At 40.3% G+C, this 25,417-nt stretch overlaps 1 protein-coding gene across 1 annotated transcript in view; it reads right to left on the bottom strand.

Annotated features, from left to right (window-relative positions):
* LOC124280661 (adipolin-like) overlaps nt 1-20,789 on the bottom strand; it is an 85,258-nt gene extending 64,469 nt beyond the window's left edge. The window contains exon 1 of the mRNA XM_046716638.1: nt 20,392-20,789. Within this exon, the coding sequence (XP_046572594.1) occupies nt 20,392-20,550 (159 nt within the window). The 5' untranslated portion in view covers nt 20,551-20,789. The remainder of the gene's footprint in view (nt 1-20,391) is intronic.
* Nucleotides 20,790-25,417: the final 4,628 nt, after the last annotated feature.

Raw genomic sequence — 25,417 nt, 5'->3', positions numbered from 1 at the left:
TTTATTATGCGTACATGATAATACAACGGAACATTGATATATTGTATCCGATATAAGTTATACGTGACAATACAATGGAAGATTGATATGTTGTATCCGATGTAGGTTGTACGTGACAATACAATGGAAGATTGATATGTTGTATCCGATGTAGGTTGTACGTGACAATACAATGGAAGATTGATATGTTGTATTCGATGTAGGTTGTACGTGACAATACAACGGAACATTGATATGTTGTACCCGATATAAGTTGTACGTGACAATACAATGGAAGACTGATATGTTCTATCCGATGTAGGTTGTACGTGACAATACAACGGAACATTGATATGTTGTATCTGATATAAGTTGTAAGTGACAATACAATGGAAGATTGATATGTTGTATCCGATGTAGGTTGTACGTGACAATACAATGGAAGATTGATATGTTGTAGCCGATGTAGGTTGTACGTGACAATACAATGGAAGATTGATATGCTGTATTCGATGTAGGTTGTACCTGACAATACAATGAAAAATTGATATGTTGTATCCGATATAAGTTGTACGTGACAATACAATGGAAGATTGATATGTTGTAGCCGATATAAGTTGTACGTGACAATACAATGAAAAATTGATATGTTGTATCCGATATAAGTTGTACGTGACAATACAATGGAAGATTGATATGTTGTATCCGATATAAGTTGTACCTGACAATACAATGAAAAATTGATATGTTGTATCCGATATAAGTTGTACGTGACAATACAATGGAAGACAATACCCTGTATAGTTTGTCAGAAACGAGTTTAAGTGTGCGTAGACATGAAACACTTCTATATTTAAGTATTGATATTTTTGTAAATCAATGTATCTCAATGAACATTCTGTGTCTCGTGGTCCACAGTTTAAACACTAGTTAACGTTTAAAATATAGCTGTCCCTCTTTCAGCCTCTCAATATCCTGCACAATATCCTGATTGTTTTATTGTTTGTTTTTGTGTGTAAAATTGTCGATTTCAGTGTTAACATACCCGTGTTTTCTATGAACGAAGTCAATGCTAACGATGATCTGTGCACGTTTCGTTTGCAAACTCAGCTAATCCTGATACCAACACACTATGATGGGATTATGATCATCTTTAAAGTCGTCATCTTCATGCTAATGATAATCATCATGAACATAATCACGGTAATCGGTGCTGCTAACGCTACCCTATCAGCATCTTGGTAAGTAGGGGAGTGTTTATGAGGTACTTCTCTTCTCATTGACAGTCATGAAATTCCTGCCAGTACCCTATCTCTTTCCTACTTAGCTTACCCTCCAGTTCCTAGCCGTGGAAAGTCCTTCTGGAAACCCTACCTCGTTTGATCATGCCTCTCTAGACACCAACCATAAACTACCAACCAAATACGGCCCATCACTCGTCAAAACCATATCGTTAAATGCTCGTTAAAACTACACTCAGCCAGTTGGTGCTCCACTATTAGAGAAAGATTTCCAAAATTACAAGTTCTACAAACCCATTGCGTTTAATTTGATAGTCTAATGGGATATTTGGCTGACATTAAACGTAAGTTGATTTAGATGTAAGTTTCGTATTTTATAAAATGGCGGAATCGGGTTTCAGTGATTGGTGACGGGATTACGACCATAGACGTTTGTGTCGAGGTTTACTATTGGACGATGGTAATTGTAGAATGACATTTGCCCTGCGCTAAATATCCACACATAGTACTTTGACATCGGGATGACTGCGTTTCAAAGCCCAACAATAGCGTCAAATTAAACAGTAGTGTTCTGGTACTTAAAGGTTTAGACAGAATAAATGCATCGGTTTTGTATTGGACCGTGTACCCGAATCGGAGGGGGATTCTCGGGGCATTTGACGCATGCGTATGTGACACGTCCTGTGCGTGTCGATGAGATATACTTCATGCTCGGCTTAGGGAATTTTTGAAGAAATTTTTGAATGCCCATCCCTGCATGATAATCCTGCCTGGTTTCAGGTATGTAGAGATATGTGCAAAATCACAGTCGGAAGCCTGTTTTCAGTGTTATAGTGAATGAGTAAGTTGGGTTTACGTTGTTTTTGGGAAGACTGACTATTTCGGCTGTATCAAGGCGAGGGACACCAGAACAAGGCTTCACACACTGTATCAAGGCGAGGGACACCAGAACAAGGCTTCACACACTGTATCAAGGCGAGGGACACCAGAACAAGGCTTCACACACTGTATCAGGTCGAGGGACACCAGAACAAGGCTTCACACACTGTATCAAGGCGAGGGACACCAGAACAAGGCTTCACACACTGTATCAAGGCGAGGGACACCAGAACAAGGCTTCACACACTGTATCAAGGCGAGGGACACCAGAACAAGGCTTCACACACTGTATCAAGGCGAGGGACACCAGGACAAGGCTTCACACACTGTATCAAGGCGAGGGACACCAGGACAAGGCTTCACACACTGTATCAAGGCGAGGGACACCAGAACAAGGCTTCACACACTGTATCAAGGCGAGGGACACCAGAACAAGGCTTCACACACTGTATCAAGGCGAGGGACACCAGAACAAGGCTTCACACACTGTATCAAGGCGAGGGACACCAGAACAAGGCTTCACACACTGTATCAAGGCGAGGGACACCAGAACAAGGCTTCACACACTGTATCAAGGCGAGGGACACCAGAACAAGGCTTCACACACTGTATCAAGGCGAGGGACACCAGAACAAGGCTTCACACACTGTATCAGGTCGAGGGACACCAGAACAAGGCTTCACACACTGTATCAAGGCGAGGGACACCAGAACAAGGCTTCACACACTGTATCAAGGCGGGGACACCAGAACAAGGCTTCACACACTGTATCAAGGCGAGGGACACCAGAACAAGGCTTCACACACTGTATCAAGGCGAGGGACACCAGAACAAGGCTTCACACACTGTATCAGGTCGAGGGACACCAGAACAAGGCTTCACACACTGTATCAAGGCGAGGGACACCAGAACAAGGCTTCACACACTGTATCAAGGCGAGGGACACCAGAACAAGGCTTCACACACTGTATCAAGGCGAGGGACACCAGAACAAGGCTTCACACACTGTATCAAGGCGAGGGACACCAGAACAAGGCTTCACACACTGTATCAAGGCGAGGGACACCAGAACAAGGCTTCACACACTGTATCAAGGCGAGGGACACCAGAACAAGGCTTCACACACTGTATCAAGGCGAGGGACACCAGAACAAGGCCTCACACACTGTATCAGGTCGAGGGACACCAGAACAAGGCTTCACACACTGTATCAGGGCGAGGGACACCAGAACAAGGCTTTACACACTGCATCACGGTCTGGAGTCGAACCCGGGTCTTCGGCGTGACGAGAGTTTTAACCAAACGGTTTACCAACCGCCATCCTTTACATCAAATGACGCAGAGAAGAGTCACTGAATGTAGACATGGTAATGATGGTAGGAGGAAGAAGACGGAGAAGAGTCACTGAATGTAGACATGGTAATGATGGTAGGAGGAAGAAGACGGAGAAGGGTCACTGAATGTAGCCATGGTAATGATGGTAGGAGGAAGAAGACGGAGAAGAGTCACTGAATGTAGCCATGGTAATGATGGTAGGAGGAAGAAGACGGAGAAGAGTCACTGAATGTGGCCATGGTAATGATAATAGGAGGAAGAAGACGGAGAAGAGTCACTGAATGTGGCCATGGTAATGATGATAGGAGGAAGAAGACGAAAGAGTCACTGAATGTGGCCATGGTAATGATGATCAGGAAGAAGACGGAGAAGAGTCACTGAATGTAGCCATGGTAATGATGGCAGGAGGAAGAAGACGGAGAAGAGTCACTGAATGGAGGTAAGAAGACGGAGAAGAGTCACTGAATGTAGACATGGTAATGATGGTAGGAGGAAGAAGACGGAGAAGAGTCACTGAATGTAGCCATGGTAATGATGGTAGGAGGAAGAAGACGGAGAAGAGTCACTGAATGTAGCCATGGTAATGATGGTAGGAGAAAGAAGACGGAGAAGAGTCACTGAATGTGGCCATGGTAATGATGGTAGGAGGAGGAAGACGGAGAAGAGTCACTGAATGTGGCCATGGTAATGATGGTAGGAGGAAGAAGACGGAGAAGAGTCACTGAATGAAGACATGGTAATGATGGTAGGAGGAAGAAGACGGAGAAGAGTCACTGAATGTAGCCATGGTAATGATGATAGGAGGAAGAAGACGGAGAAGAGTCACTGAATGTAGCCATGGTAATGATGGTAGTCACTGAATGTAGCCACTGAATGTAGCCATGGTGATGGTAGGAGGAAGAAGACGGAGAAGAGTCACTGAATGTAGCCATGGTAATGATGGTAGGAGGAAGAAGACGGAGAAGAGTCACTGAATGTGGACATGGTAATGATGGTAGGAGGAAGAAGACGGAGAAGAGTCACTGAATGTAGCCATGGTAATGATGGTAGGAGGAAGAAGACGGAGAAGAGTCACTGAATGTAATCATAGTAACGATGGCAGGAGGAAGAATGTTGAGAAAAATGTGGCGGATTAGACGAATAATTGACAGAGGAGCATTGAGTAGTTTCTGAGTTGTCCATTCATGATCTCTGGTGTACTCCAGTCTCGTGTTATTAACATTTCACGAATGACGAATTCAAATATGGTTTGTGACCACTCTACCCAGATGTACATGAGCTAAGCTTCACGATGGTATCCGTCATCAACATAATAGCGCCTAGGATGAATGGAAAAGGACCACCAGGGATGTCAAGAGCCATGGGTTAAGTAGCGGAGACTTCTAACCAGCCCGGTCTCAAGAGGACATGACACAACACCACTGTGGGGGAGACCTGGCCCCCACGCCATGTGAAGGGGGCAGCAGTGTTATCGGGAGGGAGACAGAGCTTAACCGTAGACATGTACAGAGATAGACCCTTATCATCGTACAGACATGCTAAATAACACATGAAAATTGAGCCGATCGGGGGAGATTAGTTCGGCGACTGAGTGCCCACCCGTCTTCCCAACTGGCGACAAAGCACACGATTGAGTTAGCTCTTTACATGGGTCTAACCCCGTGTAAAATCTCTTCATAGATTAGAAGATCTCTACACAACGAGTCGGTATCCCTCGGCAACTTTTCTCTCCATTTTTTGCGCTTCACTCAGTCACGTGAATGGAGTCCTGCTCATCGTAACTGAGAGACACGTCTTCCAAACTGAACGTGCATCCGCGTCCTCTGCACGCGCTGACAGCACGGGTCTTTCATGCATGAGATGCACGTGCACATGCTGAATGGACGCGGCACTAATTACACAAGTTTTACGACTGCAAGTATTATAAACCCGGCGCCAGCAGTTTTGGGCGTTAAAATGGGGACAAAAGTGAACTCTCACTCGCGTTAGTTAATGACAGTGGCAAGGGGACCGGGTGATGAAATGCGGGAACAACTATTGAAATGTAACGGAGCAACAGACGACAGCTTCATTATCTCCTACAGACGATATAAAAGAGCTCAACAAAAGCAGACAGACCCTCAACACCCGACTCGGTATAAAGTTCATCTGGCCATGAAGCTTTTCACGAGCTTTAGTCTATGTAGGGTACTTGACGGTTTCTCATTTGTAGAAAATAAGAGAGCCTTTGCTATAGTCCCAACTCTGATTTCTAGTGGGAGCAAGTGAAAGTTTGGAAACGAAGAGATTAACCCGAGCCTTCACTATTATGTTAATACCCTACCTATAGACTTGGCCCACCCATATAGCAGCTTAACATCGCCGTATGGGATCCTTTTGAGGTACTTTTCGTTACATGTGTATTTGTGGCACAAATCTCCGTGTAGTGGCAAACAATGTTCACTTTCATCGCATTTATGTGACAGTTTTGTCGGGATTAGGGCATATTTGCTTTTTGACATCTATAAGAATAGATCACATTTCGCTTCCTGTTGTGGGTAAATATCACATTCCAACTTTTACAGCTCACATGAAACACACACATTTACAAATGGGCAATTAATAGCGATTTTGAAATTCAATGACAAAGCAGATTTATATTTGTGTGACAATAAGACATTGGAAACTGGTTATTCCAAGCTGTCTACGGTTCCATGCAAACAATGTGACTACCGCATACTGAAGAGTGAAACTACTTATTTGTGTAGTATGATCTGACCTAGTGCGTATGACCAACTGACCTAGTACTGGTACCAACTGACCTAGTACTGGTACCAACTGACCTAGTACTGGTACCAACTGACCTAGTACTGGTACCAACTGACCTAGTACTGGTACCAACTGACCTAGTACTGGTACCAACTGACCTAGTACTGGTACCAACTGACCTAGTACTGGTACCAACTGACCCAGCAGGAAGAGCATAGAATGTTCTTGTACCAACTGACCCAGTACTTGCGACCATCTGGAGGAACATAGAATGTTCTTGTACCAACTGACCCAGTATTTGCGACCATCTGGAGGAACATAGAATGTTCTTGTACCAACTGACCCAGTACTTGTTACTACTTGGAGGAACATAGAATGTTCTTGTACCAACTAACCCAGTACTTGCGACCATCTGGAGGAACATAGAATGTCCTTGTGCCAACTGACCAAGTACTTGCGACCACTTGGAAGAACATAGAATGTCCTTGTACCAACTGACCCAGTAGTTGTGACCATCTGGAGGAACATAGAATGTTCTTGTACCAACTGACCCAGTATTTGCGACCATCTGGAGGAACATAGAATGTTCTTGTACCAACTGACCCAGTAGTTGTGACAACTTGGAGGAACATAGAATGTTCTTGTACCAACTGACCCAGTACTTGTGACCACTTGGAAGAACATAGAATGTTCTTGTACCAACTGACCCAGTACTTGTGACCACTTGGAGGAACATAGAATGTTCTTGTACCAACTGACCCAGTACTTGTGACCTCTTGGAGGAACATAGAATGTTCTTGTACCAACTGACCCAGTACTTGCGAGCACTTGGAGGAACATAGAACGTCCTTGTACCAACTGACCCAGTACTTGCGACCACTTTGAGGAACATAGAATGTCCTTGTATCAACTGACCCAGTACTTGTGACCATCTGGAGGAACATAAAATGTTCTTGTACCAACTGACCCAGTGTTTGCGACCATCTGGAGGAACACAGAATGTTCTTGTACCAACTGACCCAGTAGTTGTGACAACTTGGAGGAACATAGAATGTTCTTGTGCCAACTGACCCAGTACTTGTGACCACTTGGAAGAACATAGAATGTTCTTGTACCAACTGACCCAGTACTTGTGACCACTTGGAGGAACATAGAATGTTCTTGTACCAACTGACCCAGTACTTGTGACCTCTTGGAGGAACATAGAATGTTCTTGTACCAACTGACCCAGTACTTGCGAGCACTTGGAGGAACATAGAACGTCCTTGTACCAACTGACCCAGTACTTGCGACCACTTTGAGGAACATAGAATGTCCTTGTATCAACTGACCCAGTACTTGTGACCATCTGGAGGAACATAAAATGTTCTTGTACCAACTGACCCGGTACTTGCGACCACTTGGAGGAACATAGAACGTCCTTGTACCAACTGACCCAGTATTTGCGACCACTTTGAGGAACATAGAATGTTCTTGTACCAACTGACCCAGTACTTGTGCCCATCTGGAGGAACATAGAATGTTCTTGTACCAACTGACCCGGTACTTGCGACCACTTGGAAGAACATAGAATGTTCTTGTACCAACTGACCCGGTACTTGCGACCACTTGGAAGAACATAGAATGTTCTTGTACCAACTGACCCAGTAGTTGTGACCACTTGGAGGAACATAGAATGTTCTTGTACCAACTGACCCAGTACTTGTGACCACTTGGAAGAACATAGAATGTTCTTGTACCAACTGACCCAGTACTTGTGACCACTTGGAGGAACATAGAATGTTCTTGTACCAACTGACCCAGTACTTGTGACCACTTGGAGGAACAAAGAATGTTCTTGTACCACCTGACCAAGTACCTTTGACCATCTGGAGGAACATAGAGTGTTCTTGTACCAACTGACCCAGTACCCAGTGGAGAAGCATACAGTATACTTACTCTCTCGGGGTCTGAATACCCTTTTTTAAGTCCATACCCAAAGCAGAGACGATTTTACGATTCCGACTTTATTGTGACCATTTGTAACGGTGGTAGTACCTCCATCGAAAACGTAGCACCTATTGTAATGAAGAAGAGGTACATCCATAACAACCCAGAAATGACATTTTGAAAGTCTTAATGATCAACAACTTCTTAACAAGAGTCGGAAGACGCATTTTGAATTCGTGTTGAAACGAACAGGCTTTATTGTACCCCAACAGTTGTGAAATGTACAGACCAAAGGCTGGGGCTGTTGGGATATTGCTCGACATGAAGGGAAAGTTTACTTCTGGAAATTTGAAGTCATCCTTCCTGTCATACAGTCTGTTGAGATTTTTGTCACTCTGAATCTTTCTACATAAATCTACTTCAGGTGTCTACAGGAAAGGCTATATGATAGATATTGAATTACATCAAATCAATACCTGAAGTTACCGGAGTTAAAATCCTGGACCAATTACCTTGTTTTGACTTGGTCAATCCGAGCAGAACATTCTAGGGCCCGTTTCACAAAGCGACCGTAGCTCTACGACTGTCGTAAGTCTATGTTAAAGTATGGGAGTTACGATCACCTTAGCGCTACGACTGTCGTAAGTCTATGTTAAAGTATGGGAGTTACGATCACCTTAGCGCTACGACTGTCGTAAGTCTATGTTAAAGTATGGGCGTTACGATCACCTTAGCGCTACGACTGTCGTAAGTCTATGTTAAAGTATGGAGTAACGATCACCTTAGCGCTACGATCGCTTTGTGAAACGGGGCCATGATTCGTATTCACAAAGGAACAGATTGGCAAGATCTACAATTGGCAAAGAATCGACGTCAACTCAAGATGTTTGCGATACTAAGTGTTATCGTTCTATGAGGTATGTCAAGTTTTATATTCATGTTTTTAGTAGCATACCAACACAAGATCTAGTGAAAATCGTAAACATTACAATACATATGCACTAATTTAAGTATGATTCTCCTATCCAAGTATGATTCACCAATCCAAGTATGATTCACCAATCAAGGTGTCATTCCAAATATGATCCACCAATCCAGGTGTTATTCCAAGTATGATTCACCAATTCAAGTATGATTCACCAATCCAAGTATGATTCACAAATCCAGGTGTTATTCCGAGTATGATTCACCAATCCAAGTATGATTCACCAATCCAAGTATGATTCACCAATTCAAGTGTTATTCACCAATCCATGTATTATTCACCGACCCAAGACTGATTCGCCAACCCCAGATGTGATTCAGCAGTATATGTGATTCACCAAGTTTTATACATGTTCAAACATTAACTATGTGTGTATCATTACACACGCTAAGTATGCTTTTTCCTCATATTCATTCAATTTCAGTTAAGCAAATTCTGCCATACATAGTGACTTCACAGCTTGATTCCAAACAAACCGAGCTCCAAGAGACTTTGCGATTCATTGAAAATACGCTGTTCACATAAAACGTACAAAAACCGCTTGTTACAACTGTGTATTTAGAGTCTATATTTCCCTGTGGTTGAGTTATGGTTCAGTATTATGTTTCAGTAATATCATATGAGAATGGCTTTCATCATTTTACACACGTGGGGACGACAATGTTCTTGTCTCCTATGGGGCTCTTCAGATGACAATGTTCTTGAATCCTATCACACTCTTCAGACGACAATAGTCTTGTATGATATCACGCTCTACAGACGACAATGTTCTTGTATAATATCACGCTCTACAGACAACAATGTTCTTGTATCCTATCACGCTCTACAGACAACAATGTTCTTGTATGATATCACGCTCTACAGACAACAATGTTCTTGTATCCTATCACGCTCTACAGACAACAATGTTCTTGTATGATATCACGCTCTACAGACAACAATGTTCTTGTATCCTATCACGCTCTACAGACGACAATGCTCTAGAATCTTATCACGCTCTACAGACCACAATGTTCTTGTCTCCTATCACGCTCTTCAGGGCACAATGTTCTTGTATCTTATCACACTCTTCAGACGACAATAGTCTTGTATGATATCACGCTCTACAGACGACAATGTTCTTGTATCCTATCACGCTCTACAGACGACAATGTTCTTATATCCTATCACGCTCAACAATCAACAATGTTCTTGTCTCCTATCACGCTCTTCAGAGCACAATGTTCTTGTATCCTATCACACTCTTCAGACGACAATGTTCTTGCACGATATCACGCTCTACAGACGACAATGATCTTGTATCCTATCGCGCTCTTCAGATGACAATGTTCTTGTATGATATCATGCTCTTCAGACAACAATGTTCTTGTATCCTATCACACTCTTCAGACGACAATGTTCTTGCACGATATCACGCTCTACAGACGACAATGATCTTGTATCCTATCGCGCTCTTCAGATGACAATGTTCTTGTATGATATCATGCTCTTCAGACAACAATGTTCTTTTATCCTATCACGCTCTACAGATAACAATGTTCTTGTATGATATCACGCTCTACAGACGACAATGTTCTTTTATCCTATCACGCTCTACAGATAACAATGTCCTTGTCTCCTATCCCGCTTTACAGACGACAATGTTCTTGTCTCCTATCACGCTCTTCAGATGGCAATGTTCTTGTATAATATCACGCTCTAAAGACGACAATGTTCTTGTATCTTATCGCGCTCTTCAGATGACAATGTTCTTGTATGATATCACGCTCTACAGACGACAATGTTCTTGTATGATATCACGCTCTACAGACGACAATGTTCTAGAATCCTATCACGCTCTTCAGATGACAATGTTCTTGTATGATATCACGCTCTACAGACGACAATGTTCTAGAATCCAATCACGCTCTTCAGATGACATTGTTCTTGTATGATATCACACTCTACATACGACAATGTTCTTGTATGATATGGGGGCGGTGGGGTAGCCTAATGGTTAAAGCGTTGGCTCGTCACGCCGAAGACCCGGGTTCGATTCCCCACATGGGTACAATGTGTGAAGCCCATTTCTGGTGTCCCCCGCCGTGATGTTGCTGGAATATTGCTAAAAGCGGCGTAAAACCAAACTCAGTCAGTCAGTCTTGTATGATATCACGCTCTACAGACGACAATGTTCTAGAATCCTATCACGCTCTACAGACGACGATGTTCTTGTATGATATCACGCACTACTGACGACAATGTTCTTGTTTCTTATCACGCTCTACAGATGACAATGTTTTTGTATGATATCACGCTCTTCAGATGACAATGTTCTTGTATGATATCACGCTCTACAGACGACAATGTTCTTGTATGATATCACGCTCTACAGACGACAATGTTCTTGTATGATATCACGCTCTACAGACGACAATGTTCTTGTATATTATCGCGCTCTTCAGATGACAATGTTCTTGTATGATATCACGCTCTACTGACGACAATGTTCTTGTTTCTTATAACGCTCTACAGATGACAATGTTCTTGTATGATATCACGCTCTTCAGATGACAATGTTCTTGTATGATTTCACGCTCTACAGACGACAATGTTCTTGTATGATATCACGCTCTACAGACAACAATGTTCTTGTATGATATCACGCTCGTCAGATGACAATGTTCTTGTTTGATATCACGCTCTACAGACGACAATGTTCTAGAATCCAATCACGCTCTTCAGATGACATTGTTCTTGTATGATATCACGCTCTACAGACGACAATGTTCTAGAATCCTATCACGCTCTACAGACGACAATGTTCTTGTATGATATCACGCTCTACAGACGACAATGTTATTGTATGATATCACGCTCTACAGACGACAATGTTCTTTTATCCTATCACGCTCTACAGACGACAATGTTCTTGTATGATATCACGCTCTACAGACGGCAATGTTCTTGTATGATATCACGCTCTACAGACGACAATGTTCTTGTATATTATCGCGCTCTTCAGATGACAATGTTCTTGTATGATATCACGCACTACTGACGACAATGTTCTTGTTTCTTATCACGCTCTACAGATGACAATGTTTTTGTATGATATCACGCTCTTCAGATGACAATGTTCTTGTATGATATCACGCTCTACAGACGACAATGTTCTTGTATGATATCACGCTCTACAGACAACAATGTTCTTGTATGATATTACGCTCGTCAGATGACAATGTTCTTGTATGATATCACGCTCTACAGACGACAATGTTCTTATATCCTATCACGCTCTTCAGATGGCAATGTTCTTGTATGATATCACGCTCTTCAGACAACAATGTTCTTGTATCGTATAACACTCTTCAGATGGCAATGTTCTTGTATGATATCACGCTCTACAGAGAACAATGTTCTTGTATCGTATCACACTCTTCAGATGGCAATGTTCTTGTATGATATCACACTCTACAGACAACAATGTTCTTGTATCCCATCACGCTCGTCAGATGGCAATGTTCTTGTATGATATCACGCTCTTCAGATGGCAATGTTCTTTTATCATATCACGCTCTAGAGACGACAATGTTCTTGTATGATATCACGCTCTACAGACAACAATGTTCTTGTATGATATCACGCTCGTCAGATGGCAATGTTCTTGTATGATATCACACTCTACAGTCAACAATGTTCTTGTATCCTATCACGCTTTTCAGATGGCAATGTTCTTGTATCCTATCACGCTCGTCGGATGCTATCACGCTCGCAATGTTCTTGTATAATATCACACTCTACAGACAACAATGTTCTTATATCCTATGACGCTCGTCCGATGACATTTTTCTTGTTGATGAAGTATGGCGTACAGGGTGACATCAGCTCTGAGAATGGCATCCTTGAAATCCAAGCTGTTGGACGCCCTGGGCGTATATTGGCTTAACACAACGCAGCACGTGCAGATGAGAGAAACGCGCATGACAATAAATAGCATACAAGAAATAGCATACAAGAAATAGCATACACATATGTGTATTCAGTGCAGATTTGTGTTTATAATTCCAGTATCCGCCCGTCTCCGCATTAATTCTCGATTCATATTTTACATCTGCCCAACAGATCGATGAGATTCCATTGCCCGCCGGAGTGAAGGAAACCTAACATAATTATACATAACAGTTACCATTACTTTCAAGTGATCCATTAAATACCGTGGGGATGAACTAAACTGGAGTTAGCATCTTGAAATTGAAATGTACATATGACTTGCACATGGCACTTACTGGGTATTGCCAATTTGTCTGATCGTTTAACAGAAGTTATGACTGTTTCCAAGTATTACGAGAATGGGGAAATGAGGGAACTAACGCAGCACCACATGCAGCAGCAACAGCAACAGCAACAACTACATACATGAAGGTAAACACATATATAGCTGAAGGGGAAACTCCACTGTTTATTGGAGGAAATGTGCATTGCTATAATGCTTTACGATCATATTAACATACAGACTGTCAAGGTGAAATGGTGCATTACTTCTACTCGAGGATATGAAATCTCAGATACTTTCATTGAAAGTACCATGCAACATTTTGTAAAAATCTGGCCCCGATTTCTCGAAACAAACTTAAGCTTTAACTCAAATTTCAAACTGAGTTTGACAAGTCGAAACAGCTGAATTTGTCACTCAACTGCAGTTTTAAATTTAAAAAAGGGAAAACAACTTAAGTAATCTATCCACCAAACTCAAATTGTGTCAAATGTTTGTGTTTAATATCGATTTCAGTCCATTCTGGGAAATGCATTTTCCCGTGTTTTCTCAAATTTGAGTACAAATTCTAACTTGAGTCTAAAAAGTCAAAACTTAAAGCGTTTAAGGGAAGTATTGTTTTGATTTGTTTTTGGACAATCTACATTTTCCAGCTGCTTCATCATCGTCCCGAGCACCGTCAAGCGTTCTATTCATTGTTATTATTTACACAAAAAACTGTCAGTACAAGCTACTCATTCACCACTGGCAACAAACTATTCATTTGGGGCGTATTTCGGAAGTAACTATTGACGTCAACAATGTTCCCAACTTTCCAAGAGACATCAACCGGGCGCTCATTTATTCAATATAGTACTGCGGTCGTTTATCACCTTTTGAATGAAATATGGAGTCCCTACCAGAGATAGCACTGCAGCAGGTGTATGGGCATGTCGTCTTTTACTCCACATCAACCACTCAACATATCAGTTATATTCTCAACATATCAGTTATATTCTCAACATATCAGTTATATTCTCAACATATCAGTTATATTCTCAACATATCAGTTATATTCTCAACATATCAGTTATATTCTCAACATATCAGTTATATTCTCAACATATCAGTTATATTCTCAACATATCAGTTATATTCTCAACATATCAGTTATATCAACATCTCAACATATCATATCATATATCTCAACATATCAGTTATATTCTCAACATATCATATCAGTTATATTCTCAACATATCAGTTATATTCTCAACATATCATCTCAATATTCTCAACATATCAGTTATATTCTCAACATATCAGTTATATTCTCAACATCTCAACATATCAGTTATATTCTCAACATATCAGTTATATTCTCAACATATCAGTTATATTCTCAACATATCAGTTATATTCTCAACATATCAGTTATATTCTCAACATATCAGTTATATTCTCAACATATCAGTTATATTCTCAACATATCAGTTATATTCTCAACATATCAGTTATATTCTCAACATATCAGTTATATACTCAACATATCAGTTATATTCTCAACATATCAGTTATATTCTCAACATATCAGTTATATTCTCAACATATCAGTTATATTCTCAACATATCAGTTATATTCTCAACATATCAGTTATATTCTCAACATATCAGTTATATTCTCAACATATCAGTTATCAGTTATATTCTCAACATATCAGTTATATTCTCAACATATCAGTTATATTCTCAACATATCAGTTATATTCTCAACATATCAGTTATATTCTCAACATATCAGTTATATTCTCAACATATCAGTTATATTCTCAACATATCAGTTATATTCTCAACAGTTATATATCTCAACATATCAGTTATATTCTCAACATATCATATTCTCAACATATCAGTTATATTCTCAACATATCAGTTATATTCTCAACATATCAGTTATATTCTCAACATATCAGTTATATTCTCAACATATCAGTTATATTCTCAACATATCTCAACATATCAGTTATATTCTCAACATATCAGTTATATTCTCAACATATCAGTTATATATATCTCAACATATCAGTTATATTCTCAACATATCAGTTATATTCTCAACATATCAGTTATATACTCAACATATCAGTTATATTCTCAACATATCAGTTATATTCTCAACATATCAGTTATATTCTCAACATATCAGTTATATTCTCAACATATCAGTTATATTCTCAACATATCAGTTATATTCTCAACATATCTCAACATATCAGTTATATTCTCAACATATCAGTTATATTCTCAACATATCAGTTATATTCTCAACATATCAGTTATATTCTCAACATATCAGTTATATTCTCAACATATCAGTTATATTCTCAACATATCAGTTATATTCTCAACATATCAGTTATATACAAACTGAATTTGCTGAATCAGTTAAAGAAGAAAACCAGTTATAATCTAAGCACAAATTATTTTTCTCCAGAGTCTTGACATCTCAGGGAAATAAACATTATGGTAGCAATAACTGGTGTCTGGTCCACAGCTATTTCCTCATATTGATGGTTTCGTATCAAATTCAACACTCCGAGGTAATGGAGGTAAACGTCACTTGGCGAGAACATTCTCACCTCTGAGTGTAAACTATTTGATCTTGTCGGCATACCTGCGAAAGCAGCACATGTAGAGATATACTACTCCGTAATTTAAAATACATGTACTAACACCGATGTTGTCCTGTCTACTATACACGATAACCTTGGCAGCCAGTACTGAGTGAAACACTGTCGTCTCAGGCTGTTTTCAAACGGTTGTGTCAGAACTACCAGACATTCACTTGTAATAGGTCTTTTAGAAATACACATTTTAATTTCGAATATAATTAAGTGGACAAGTACGAAAACTCAGTAACATTATCTTCCCCTAGTGTGGACTATTCATAAACTTGAGAAAAATGCGTAGACACAAAACCACCAGGTATGTAATCTCTCTCTAATCTATATATTGAATCGCTCGTTGTCTTTGAATCTCTAAATAACATTAGTGATGTAAACCTTTATGTTGGGTCTGCCACCTCCAAAGTGGGCCAGAGTATGTGTCATCAAAAGAGTTAAAGTGTTGTCAGTCGATGTGATTATGAAGAGGTTTCACCAAAGGGGCCGACTGGATTCATGTGAGTGGGTAATGTTTTTCATCATAAGGTTAAACGTTTTTCAAGAAGGGTTCACGCTTTTCATCAAACCGTTTTAGGAGTTTCTACAACGGCGATAAATATGTTTCCATTCAATGGGGTAGCAATGTTTCTCAAATGGCTTAACTGATTTCGTCAAAAGGATAAGCTTTGAGCCCACCATGGGATCCATTAAGTAGAGGTAAGAGATTTCAGAAGCTCCATTTATATTGCGGCACATGTAGATATCCAGCGGTTCGATAAACAAACTAGTCATAATATTAATGGGCTAGGATTTATTCTTTACCCCAAATTTAACAATTGTTACATATGATCCCTTTATAATAAGTATCATGTATTCATGGAGGTATCATGGCTATACCCAACTTAAAACAAATAGTTTATTACTGATATTGAATAATCATTACATATTGACACTAACGTTCAAGGGAACAAAGACCAGTTCCTTATCTGTATCAGCAATAATAGTCTGCTTTGTATATTATGTTCTAACTTTATATGACTGATAATATATTTATTTGTTATCAAATTGAAACAAGCCACTATTTCCCCTGAGCACTACAATCGTGCTGGGTACCCTATCTGATAACATTGCATCCCCAGGTTGGTCAGGCGATAGGTGTGGCCATAACGCTTCATACACAATCAGACATCTCCGAGTACAAACATTATAGATATAATGCTTGACCATATCTCTCCGTCCGCCTATTGCCGTTTGCTTGCAGTCTGTTTCTTGAATGACGGACACACATGTGGAATTTCAGAGAAATCGCTAATCGACCATCAGCGCATTTGGTGTAGGATAATTTTGTTTTCCTTATTTTAAACTTTGCTAATTTCGGGGATACGAATGATGAAAGGGATGGCCATATTTGGAACAGATAAATTTTCCCCTTATAGAAATAAACCTTATTTAAAATATATGATCTTTGTTAATGGCGTTTACATTATACCCAGTTAAACTTCGTCATATCGATGTCCTCGAGATAATTGTAAAATGTTGACATTTCTTTAGTTTCATACAGTCATTGTGCGGATAATAACATGGTTATTCTAGAACAATAAAGTTTCAACAGTTCAAAATTTGTTACGGGCAAATTTAACGTAACGACGTTTCACTGCACGTGCTCCTCTACTTGGCATATCGAGCCAGCAACACTTTGACTAGAAACACGTCGGTATAAATCCCAACAGGCGTTAGTATTGTGGATTTGGACTGGTCTGAAAGATAGTTGTGGTCAAATGTCGCAGGACCTATTTTCAATGCTGATATTTGTAAGAAAGTTTTCATAGACATTTTGTTAAACAATGTCTGAATTATGACTCAATTAATATATAGACGATGCATCTCAAATAAAATACATCTTTCTTTCAAGATAAATGACATCATCAATCAAAATATCAAATGAAACCTTATATATTAAGTACATTTAAGATATAAACTTATCCCTCCATTGATAATGGAACACTTTAAACCAGCATGTTTACCACGGGTTTTTTCAGTACCTGCTTAAGACTCTTTCATGTCAAGGACGATCACATGCCATGACATGTGCCTGCATGTATCTTGGTCAGACAAAAACACCAGAAAATAAATATATATGTCTACTTTTCTAACCTACTTAAATATCCTCATTCACTTTGGTTGGTGTTAGATTGTCAGCCCTTGCCATGCATATTTATTTGCTCGTACTGCTTGCAAGATTCCCAGATGGAAGTTGTAATCTGTATTTCGTCACCTATCAAATGACCCTTTATCAAAAGACACCTATAAAAGAATCCCTCTATCGGAGCTTCAGAGAATTCCAGATTCTTGAGATTTTGAGTTCATCACCAAATGCTAATAATCTCATAGTTTTATCATGCCTCGGTACTTAATCTTCCGGGGATCCACTGTCGTAATTACAAATCTGCTTATATCAAAGAAACTAAATCAAGCCATAACTCCATAAACATTGTATCTATTGCTGGAGCCAGTGTGATATCTGTATGTAAGCCTCTGCATGTGACTACGGCCTTTTTAGCCAGACTGGTGAAATTGTCCAAAGTTTGAAATGATCATGATCAGGCTCTCTTGTCAACAATTTGTGAAACTAAACGGAACTACACTTGTCTAAACTAAAACGGCTCTGCTTAGACCATTGATATCCAATCAGAATTGTAAAGCTTTTGTCTGTAATGGGAGATGTCTACATTATCAGGGTTCTTCTATTCACAAAAAATGTGAATGATCTGAAAATGTGTGATATGCCCCCATGTCTGTTTCTTGTATAACTATGTTGTCAAATGTAGGATGAATACCTTCACATGGTTGATACAATTAGAATATAGTAGTATACGTTTTGACAGTTATCACGTGAAAAACAACATGTTTTGATATACTAAAGTGCTGTTATACTTTGGAAAAAGAACAAACGTTATGACCGATATGAGATATATATTTCACGTACACTGAAATGCATATGGATTATTTTTAACGTCAATATTTTGATAATTACACTCATGTAAAATCAATGCCTTTAGTGACGACATAATTATTTGAATTACTTGATAAATGTTTTCAAAAATAATCGAGAGTGAAATGTGTCGCGGAAAGATCCAAACCAACTACTATGATACGGTCGGTATTAAATCAATTGCCACCAATATTGTTCAACAAAAATGTATATATGCGCAGGGCCGTAGGGAGCCCTGGGGAGCAGGGAGCAGCTGACCCCTAGAATCTTTTTACAGATTAATTTGTGTGCATCAAACTAGTGATATAACACTGTTTTAACGTGGATGGTGCGCCCCCAAACCACCCCCTCTATTTATAACCCTGATATGTTTTATCATTCTATCGTTGATGAGTAAATAACAGTATTGGGCTAATCCAATGTGCGCAAAACATCATCGAACGATGAACGACGTATATAGGAACGTTGTGGTGTAGTTGTATGGTGATGTTGATGACGTAGTTATGGGGGTCATCACGGGTTGTCAGTTGAGATCACAGGTCACAATATTCAGTATGTACGGGTGAGATTGTGTGGAGTTTCTGTACATTATCCTGTCTATCATATATATGTATATGAACCATGCATGTGAAGGGGATTGTGATCAAATTTACAAATCCATGAATTTAGAGATACCATTCCTATGTCTGGGTGCCGTTGTACAAAGCGATCTTAGCGCTAAGATGACCATACCTTAACATAGACTTAGGTAGTCTTAGAGCTAAGGTTGTTTTGTACAACGGCACCCAGGTTGATTAATAAACGCTCGGACATTATCAAACATTCATTATTCATCTGTATTTGATGACCTTTACTTTATAATTGTTTATATTAATATCTGATGACTTGTACTTCATAATTGTTTATATTCATATCTGATGACCTGTACTTTATAATTGTTTATATTCATATCTGATGACTTGTACTTTATAATTGTTTATGTTCATATCTGATGACTTGTACTGTATATCTGTTTCTATTCATATCTGATGACTTGTACTTTATAATTGTTTATATTCATATCTGATGACTTGTACTGTATATCTGTTTATATTCATATAATAATAACCATTCACCAGACGAACACAAAATACAAAATGTTAATAAAAATTTGTTATTGTATTTTTCCGTTGACATTCCTTAAGGACGTCATTGAGTTGCATTTCAAACTATTGTCTATATTTATATTAGCAGATGTTTAAACATAAGGCGTTTCAGGAAAATAACAGTCAAAGTTAGGAGACACCACATAAAAATACCACAAAGAAACACTTGAGATGATTAATCTACCTCAAGTCCTGTAAAGAATAAAACATAAAGCAGCATACTATTAACGAATAAAGTCAGTTGAAATAAGTTTTAGACTTACCTCGTCTCCATTCGTGCTCAGATTAGGGAAATCTTCTGGATCGTATTCATCTGCTCTGTCGGATACGAGGTAATCGTTCCGGAACGCTGTCCCCCTCCCCGCGCACACTACCCCCACACAGACACATACCCCCGTCAGGAGGGACAAGACATTCAACATAGTTTACTAAATCTCTGTCCCACTTCGAAATCCTTTCTTTAAAATTCAATCTTTTACAAAATCTTCAATTTCACTCATTTCTCGTCTGCTCGCTTTCGTAGCTTCCATTTTGCTTAAAGTGTCGTCTGCTCTTATAGAGATAAAACCACGCGCCCTTTGATGTGCTTTGAAGTAAGCTAATCCTATATCCCTCCGCCGAGTCACTACCTGCACACAAAATACTACACAGCGCCGATTCCATGAAGGCAAGCACTGAATGAGCCGGGCTGGCGCGTTGGGCTACATGTAAACGCACGGTCACGTGACCACCGCTCGCGGTTTGGGCTTCAGAAGGACAGGGAGGGGAAAGCTTCAATTAACTGCGATCTCTAATCGGGAAAGTGAAAGTAACAACTCCGAACTATGAATGCCAGATGACGCTACCGTTAACGCTTCCCTTTCTATGGAGGGGTAGATTAAGCACGGAGTGTACTCTAAACTTGGGTGACTTGATTCTGACGTGAACACTTATACAGCTAAAACGATATTTCTCTTTTGATTCCCATTCTATACCAAGCCCCGAAAGGCACAGATTTGGAGAAAAGATAAAGAGGGTGACGTTCTGATTTAAATCCAGACCCCCAATGGCTGATAAAGTCTGTTGTAACTGACAGTGTAAACATAACCACAAATATAGATGTTGAACAGGTCGGTGTAGTTATGCGCAGTTGCATTTAATTAATGACTCTCGGGACAGTGTGGTTGACTTTCGTGATCGATATAGGACACTGGCTGGTGGTAATTGGAAAGGGCAGCGTGAATAGGACGCATACAAACTATGGTTTATGATAATTATGATAATAGTTACGGTTGTTCTCAGACACAAGTATACCAAGGTAGAAAATGATAATGCGCCTTGAACTTTACGAAATTGATAATGCCGATTATAGGTAATACAGAGTGTATAATGCTGGTAGTTGATAATAGCGTAGATAATAGGTAGGAATAAAAGGACCTAGTGGATAGTCGTTGGTGAAGGTAATAAAATAGTGGATATGTTGGCATTAGATATTGGTAGTGGATACTGCTGGACGATAAATTAAAACAGTTGATAAAGAGAGGAGAAGGTTATGTAAATAGAGTGGATGGTGTGAATAGTATGTAATGAAATTATAGCTTGTGCAGCTTGACCCGATCAAGTGAATACGAATGAATTGCGTGACCGTGTCACAGCTGGTTGGGTCAATTATTGTAGACTCAGGACTCAGGACTCAGGATTTTATTCTCATAAATCATACAAAATGATATCGAGAACATACCTATATTTTGATAAATACAAAGTTCCATTTTGGCTTATATGCATATGAATATAAGATAAATGTATAACTAAAACAGGGATAATACAATTTTCGTTAAACGTGACAGTTTCTGTACCAAAGGATGATAGTGAAGGGGTGCACCTTTGTCAGTTGATTGGTGTAAACGAGTGGAATGATTGTAGTGCCCATGTTGAAAATTTGGAAAGCGACTACTGGGAGAGAAATATTGCAGTTGAACATGAAATAAAAAAGTGATAATTGAACTGGGTGTAGAGAGTAACAGCGAGAGTGTATCGGATTGTGAAAGTAACTGAGGTCTGTACCTTGTAAAGTTAGCAAACCAAACTAGATAGCATATGACTGTATAAACAATTCACTTAAAACATGACATGATTGTTGTTTTTTCAGAAGTGTTGTTTTCCGGGACAAGTTCTGTAACGAAATCTATGTATGCATCCATGTATGCTTCACACGAACGCAACATTAATAACATTCTCCGCACCCCTATTGAATGAAGATAACCCGATCTGCCGTTTGTGCCATTGGAACCTCCGGGTCATGCACATGTAGAGTAGCTCAGTTGAGGCTGAACAAGCTGTAGTGGATGGTGTGAATAGTATGTAATGAAATTAGTGGACGGTGTCGATGCCGTTGGAAATGTGGATGGTGTGGGCCAGCCAGGTTGGAACCTCCGGGTCATGCACATGTAGAGTAGCCGTCAGTTGATGGCTGGTATACAAGCTGTAGTGGATGGTGTGAATAGTATGTAATTGGAAATTAGTGGATGGTGTGGACGATAGTATGTTGGGAAATAGTGGATGATGTGGATAGTATGTAATGAAATTAGAGGATGGTGTGGGCCTTAGGCATTGGAAATAGTGGATGGTGTGGGCCGTAGGTATTGGAAATAGTGGATGGTGTGGGCCGTAGGTATTGGAAATAGTGGATGGTGTGGGCCGTAGGTATTGGAAATAGTGGATGGTGTGGACCGTAGGTATTGGAAATAGTGGATGGTGTGGGCCGTAGGTATTGGAAATAGTGGATGGTGTGGGCCGTAGGTATTGGAAATAGTGGATGGTGTGGGCCGTAGGTATTGGAAATAGTGGATGGTGATGCAGGTATTGTGAGGTGTTAACAAGGGTTGTGAGTATTGACATTAAGAGACTCGGTGTACATTGATGTGTTGATGAGGAAGCACATTTAGAGTCTCGGTGTACATGTGTTGATCGTAGAAGTAGATGATTTACTCGTTGTACAGGTGTTGCCGAAGGAAGAGCACATTAAAGACTCGGTGTACAGGTGTTGATTAAGGAGCACATTAAAGACTCGGCGTACAGGTGTTGATGAGGAAGCACATTTAAGTCTCGGTGTACATGTGTTGATTAGGGAGCACATAAAATACCCGGTGTACATGTGTTAATGAGGGAGCACATTAAAGACTCGGTGTACAGGTATTGATGAAGGAGCACATTTAAGTGTCTCAGGTGTACGAGGAAGCACATTGCTCACGTGTATTGTGTTGGGAGCACATTAAAATACTCGGTGTTGCCCGAGGGAGCACATTAAAGACTTGAATGTACAGGTATTGATGAAGGAAGCACATTAAAGACTCGGTGTACAGGTGTTGCTGAGGGAGCACATTAAAGACTCGGTGTACAGGTGTTGATGAAGGGAGCACATTAAAGACTCGGTGTACAGGTGTTGATGAGGGAGCACATTAAAGACTCGGTGTACAGGTGTTGATGAAGGAAGCACATTAAAGACTCGGTGTACAGGTGTTGCTGAATTAAAGACTCGGAGCACATTAAAGACTCGGTGTACAGGTGTTGATGAAGGAGCACATTAAAGACTCGGTGTACAGGTGTTGATGAGGGAGCACATTAAAGACTCGGTGTACAGGTGTTGATGAGGGAGCACATTAAAGACTCGGTGTACAGGTGTTAATGAGGAGCACATTAAAGACTCGGTGTACAGGTGTTTAATGAAGGAGCACATTAAAGACTCGGTGTACAGGTGTTGATGAGGGCACATTAAAGACTCGGTGTACAGGTGTTGATGAGGGAGCACATTAAAGACTCGGTGTACAGGTTGATTAGGAATGACTCGGTGGGAAGCACATTAAAGACTCGGTGTACAGGTGTTGCTGAGGGAGCACATTAAAGACTCGGTGTACAGGTGTTGATGAAGGGAGCACATTAAAGACTCGGTGTACATGTGTTAATGAGGGAGCACATTAAAGACTCGGTGTACAGGTGTTGATGAGGAAGCACATTTAAGTCTCGGTGTACATGTGTTAATGAGGGACCACATTAAAGACTCGGTGTACAGGTGTTGCCGAAGGAAGCACATTTAAGTCTCGGTGTACATGTGTTGATTAGGGAGCACATAAAATACTCGGTGTACATGTGTTGCCGAAGGGAGCACATTAAAGACTCGGTGTACAGGTGTTGATGAGGGAGCACATTAAAGACTCGGTGTACAGATGTTGCTGAAGGGAACGCATTTAAGTCTCGGTGTACAGGTGTTGATGAGGGAGCAAATTAAAGACTCGGTGTACAGGTGTTAACAAGAGAGCACATTAAAGACTCGGTATACAGGTGTTGATGAGGAAGCACATTTAAGTCTCGGTGTACATGTGTTGATTAGGGAGCACATAAAATACTCGGTGTACAGGTGTTGATGAGGGGAAGCACATTAAAAGTCTCGGTGTACATGTGTTGATTAGGGAGCACATTAAAGACTCGGCGTACAGGTGTTGATGAGGAAGCACATTTAAGTCTCGGTGTACATGTGTTGATTAGGGAGCACATAAAATACCCGGTGTACATGTGTTAATGAGGGAGCACATTAAAGACTCGGTGTACAGGTGTTGGTGACAGGTGTTGCCGAAGGGAGCACATTAAAGACTCGCAGTGTACAGGTGTTGCTGAAGGGAGCACATTAAAGACTCGGTGTACAGGTGTTGATGAGGGAGCACATTAAAGACTCGGTGTACAGGTGTTAATGAGGGAGCACATTAAAGACTCGGTGTACAGGTGTTGATGAGGAAGCACATTTAAGTCTCGGTGTACATGTGTTGATTAGGGAGCACATAAAATACTCGGTGTACATGTGTTGCCGAAGGGAGCACATTAAAGACTCGGTGTACAGGTGTTGATGAGGGAGCACATTAAAGACTCGGTGTACAGGTGTTGCTGAAGGGAGCACATTAAAGACTCGGTGAACAGGTTTTTATTGAGGGAGCACATTAAAGACTCGGTGTACAGGTGTTAATGAGGGAGCACATTAAAGACTCGGTGTACAGGTGTTGATGAGGAAGCACATTTAAGTCTCGGTGTACATGTGTTGATTAGGGAGCACATTAAAGATTCACATGTTAATGAAGCACATTAAAGACTCGGTGTACAGGTGTTGCTGAAGGGAGCACATTAAAGACCCGGTGTGCAGGTTTTTATTGAGGGAGCACATTAAAGACTCGGTGTACAGGTGTTGATGAGGAAGCACATTTAAGTCTCGGTGTACATGTGTTGATTAGGGAGCACATAAAATACTCGGTGTACATGTGTTGC

The sequence above is a fragment of the Haliotis rubra genome, unplaced genomic scaffold (assembly GCF_003918875.1).
Source record: "Haliotis rubra isolate DU_JTF1 unplaced genomic scaffold, ASM391887v1 Scf271, whole genome shotgun sequence".
Taxonomy (NCBI): domain Eukaryota; kingdom Metazoa; phylum Mollusca; class Gastropoda; order Lepetellida; family Haliotidae; genus Haliotis; species Haliotis rubra.
This window is presented reverse-complemented; position numbering and strand designations above follow the sequence as displayed.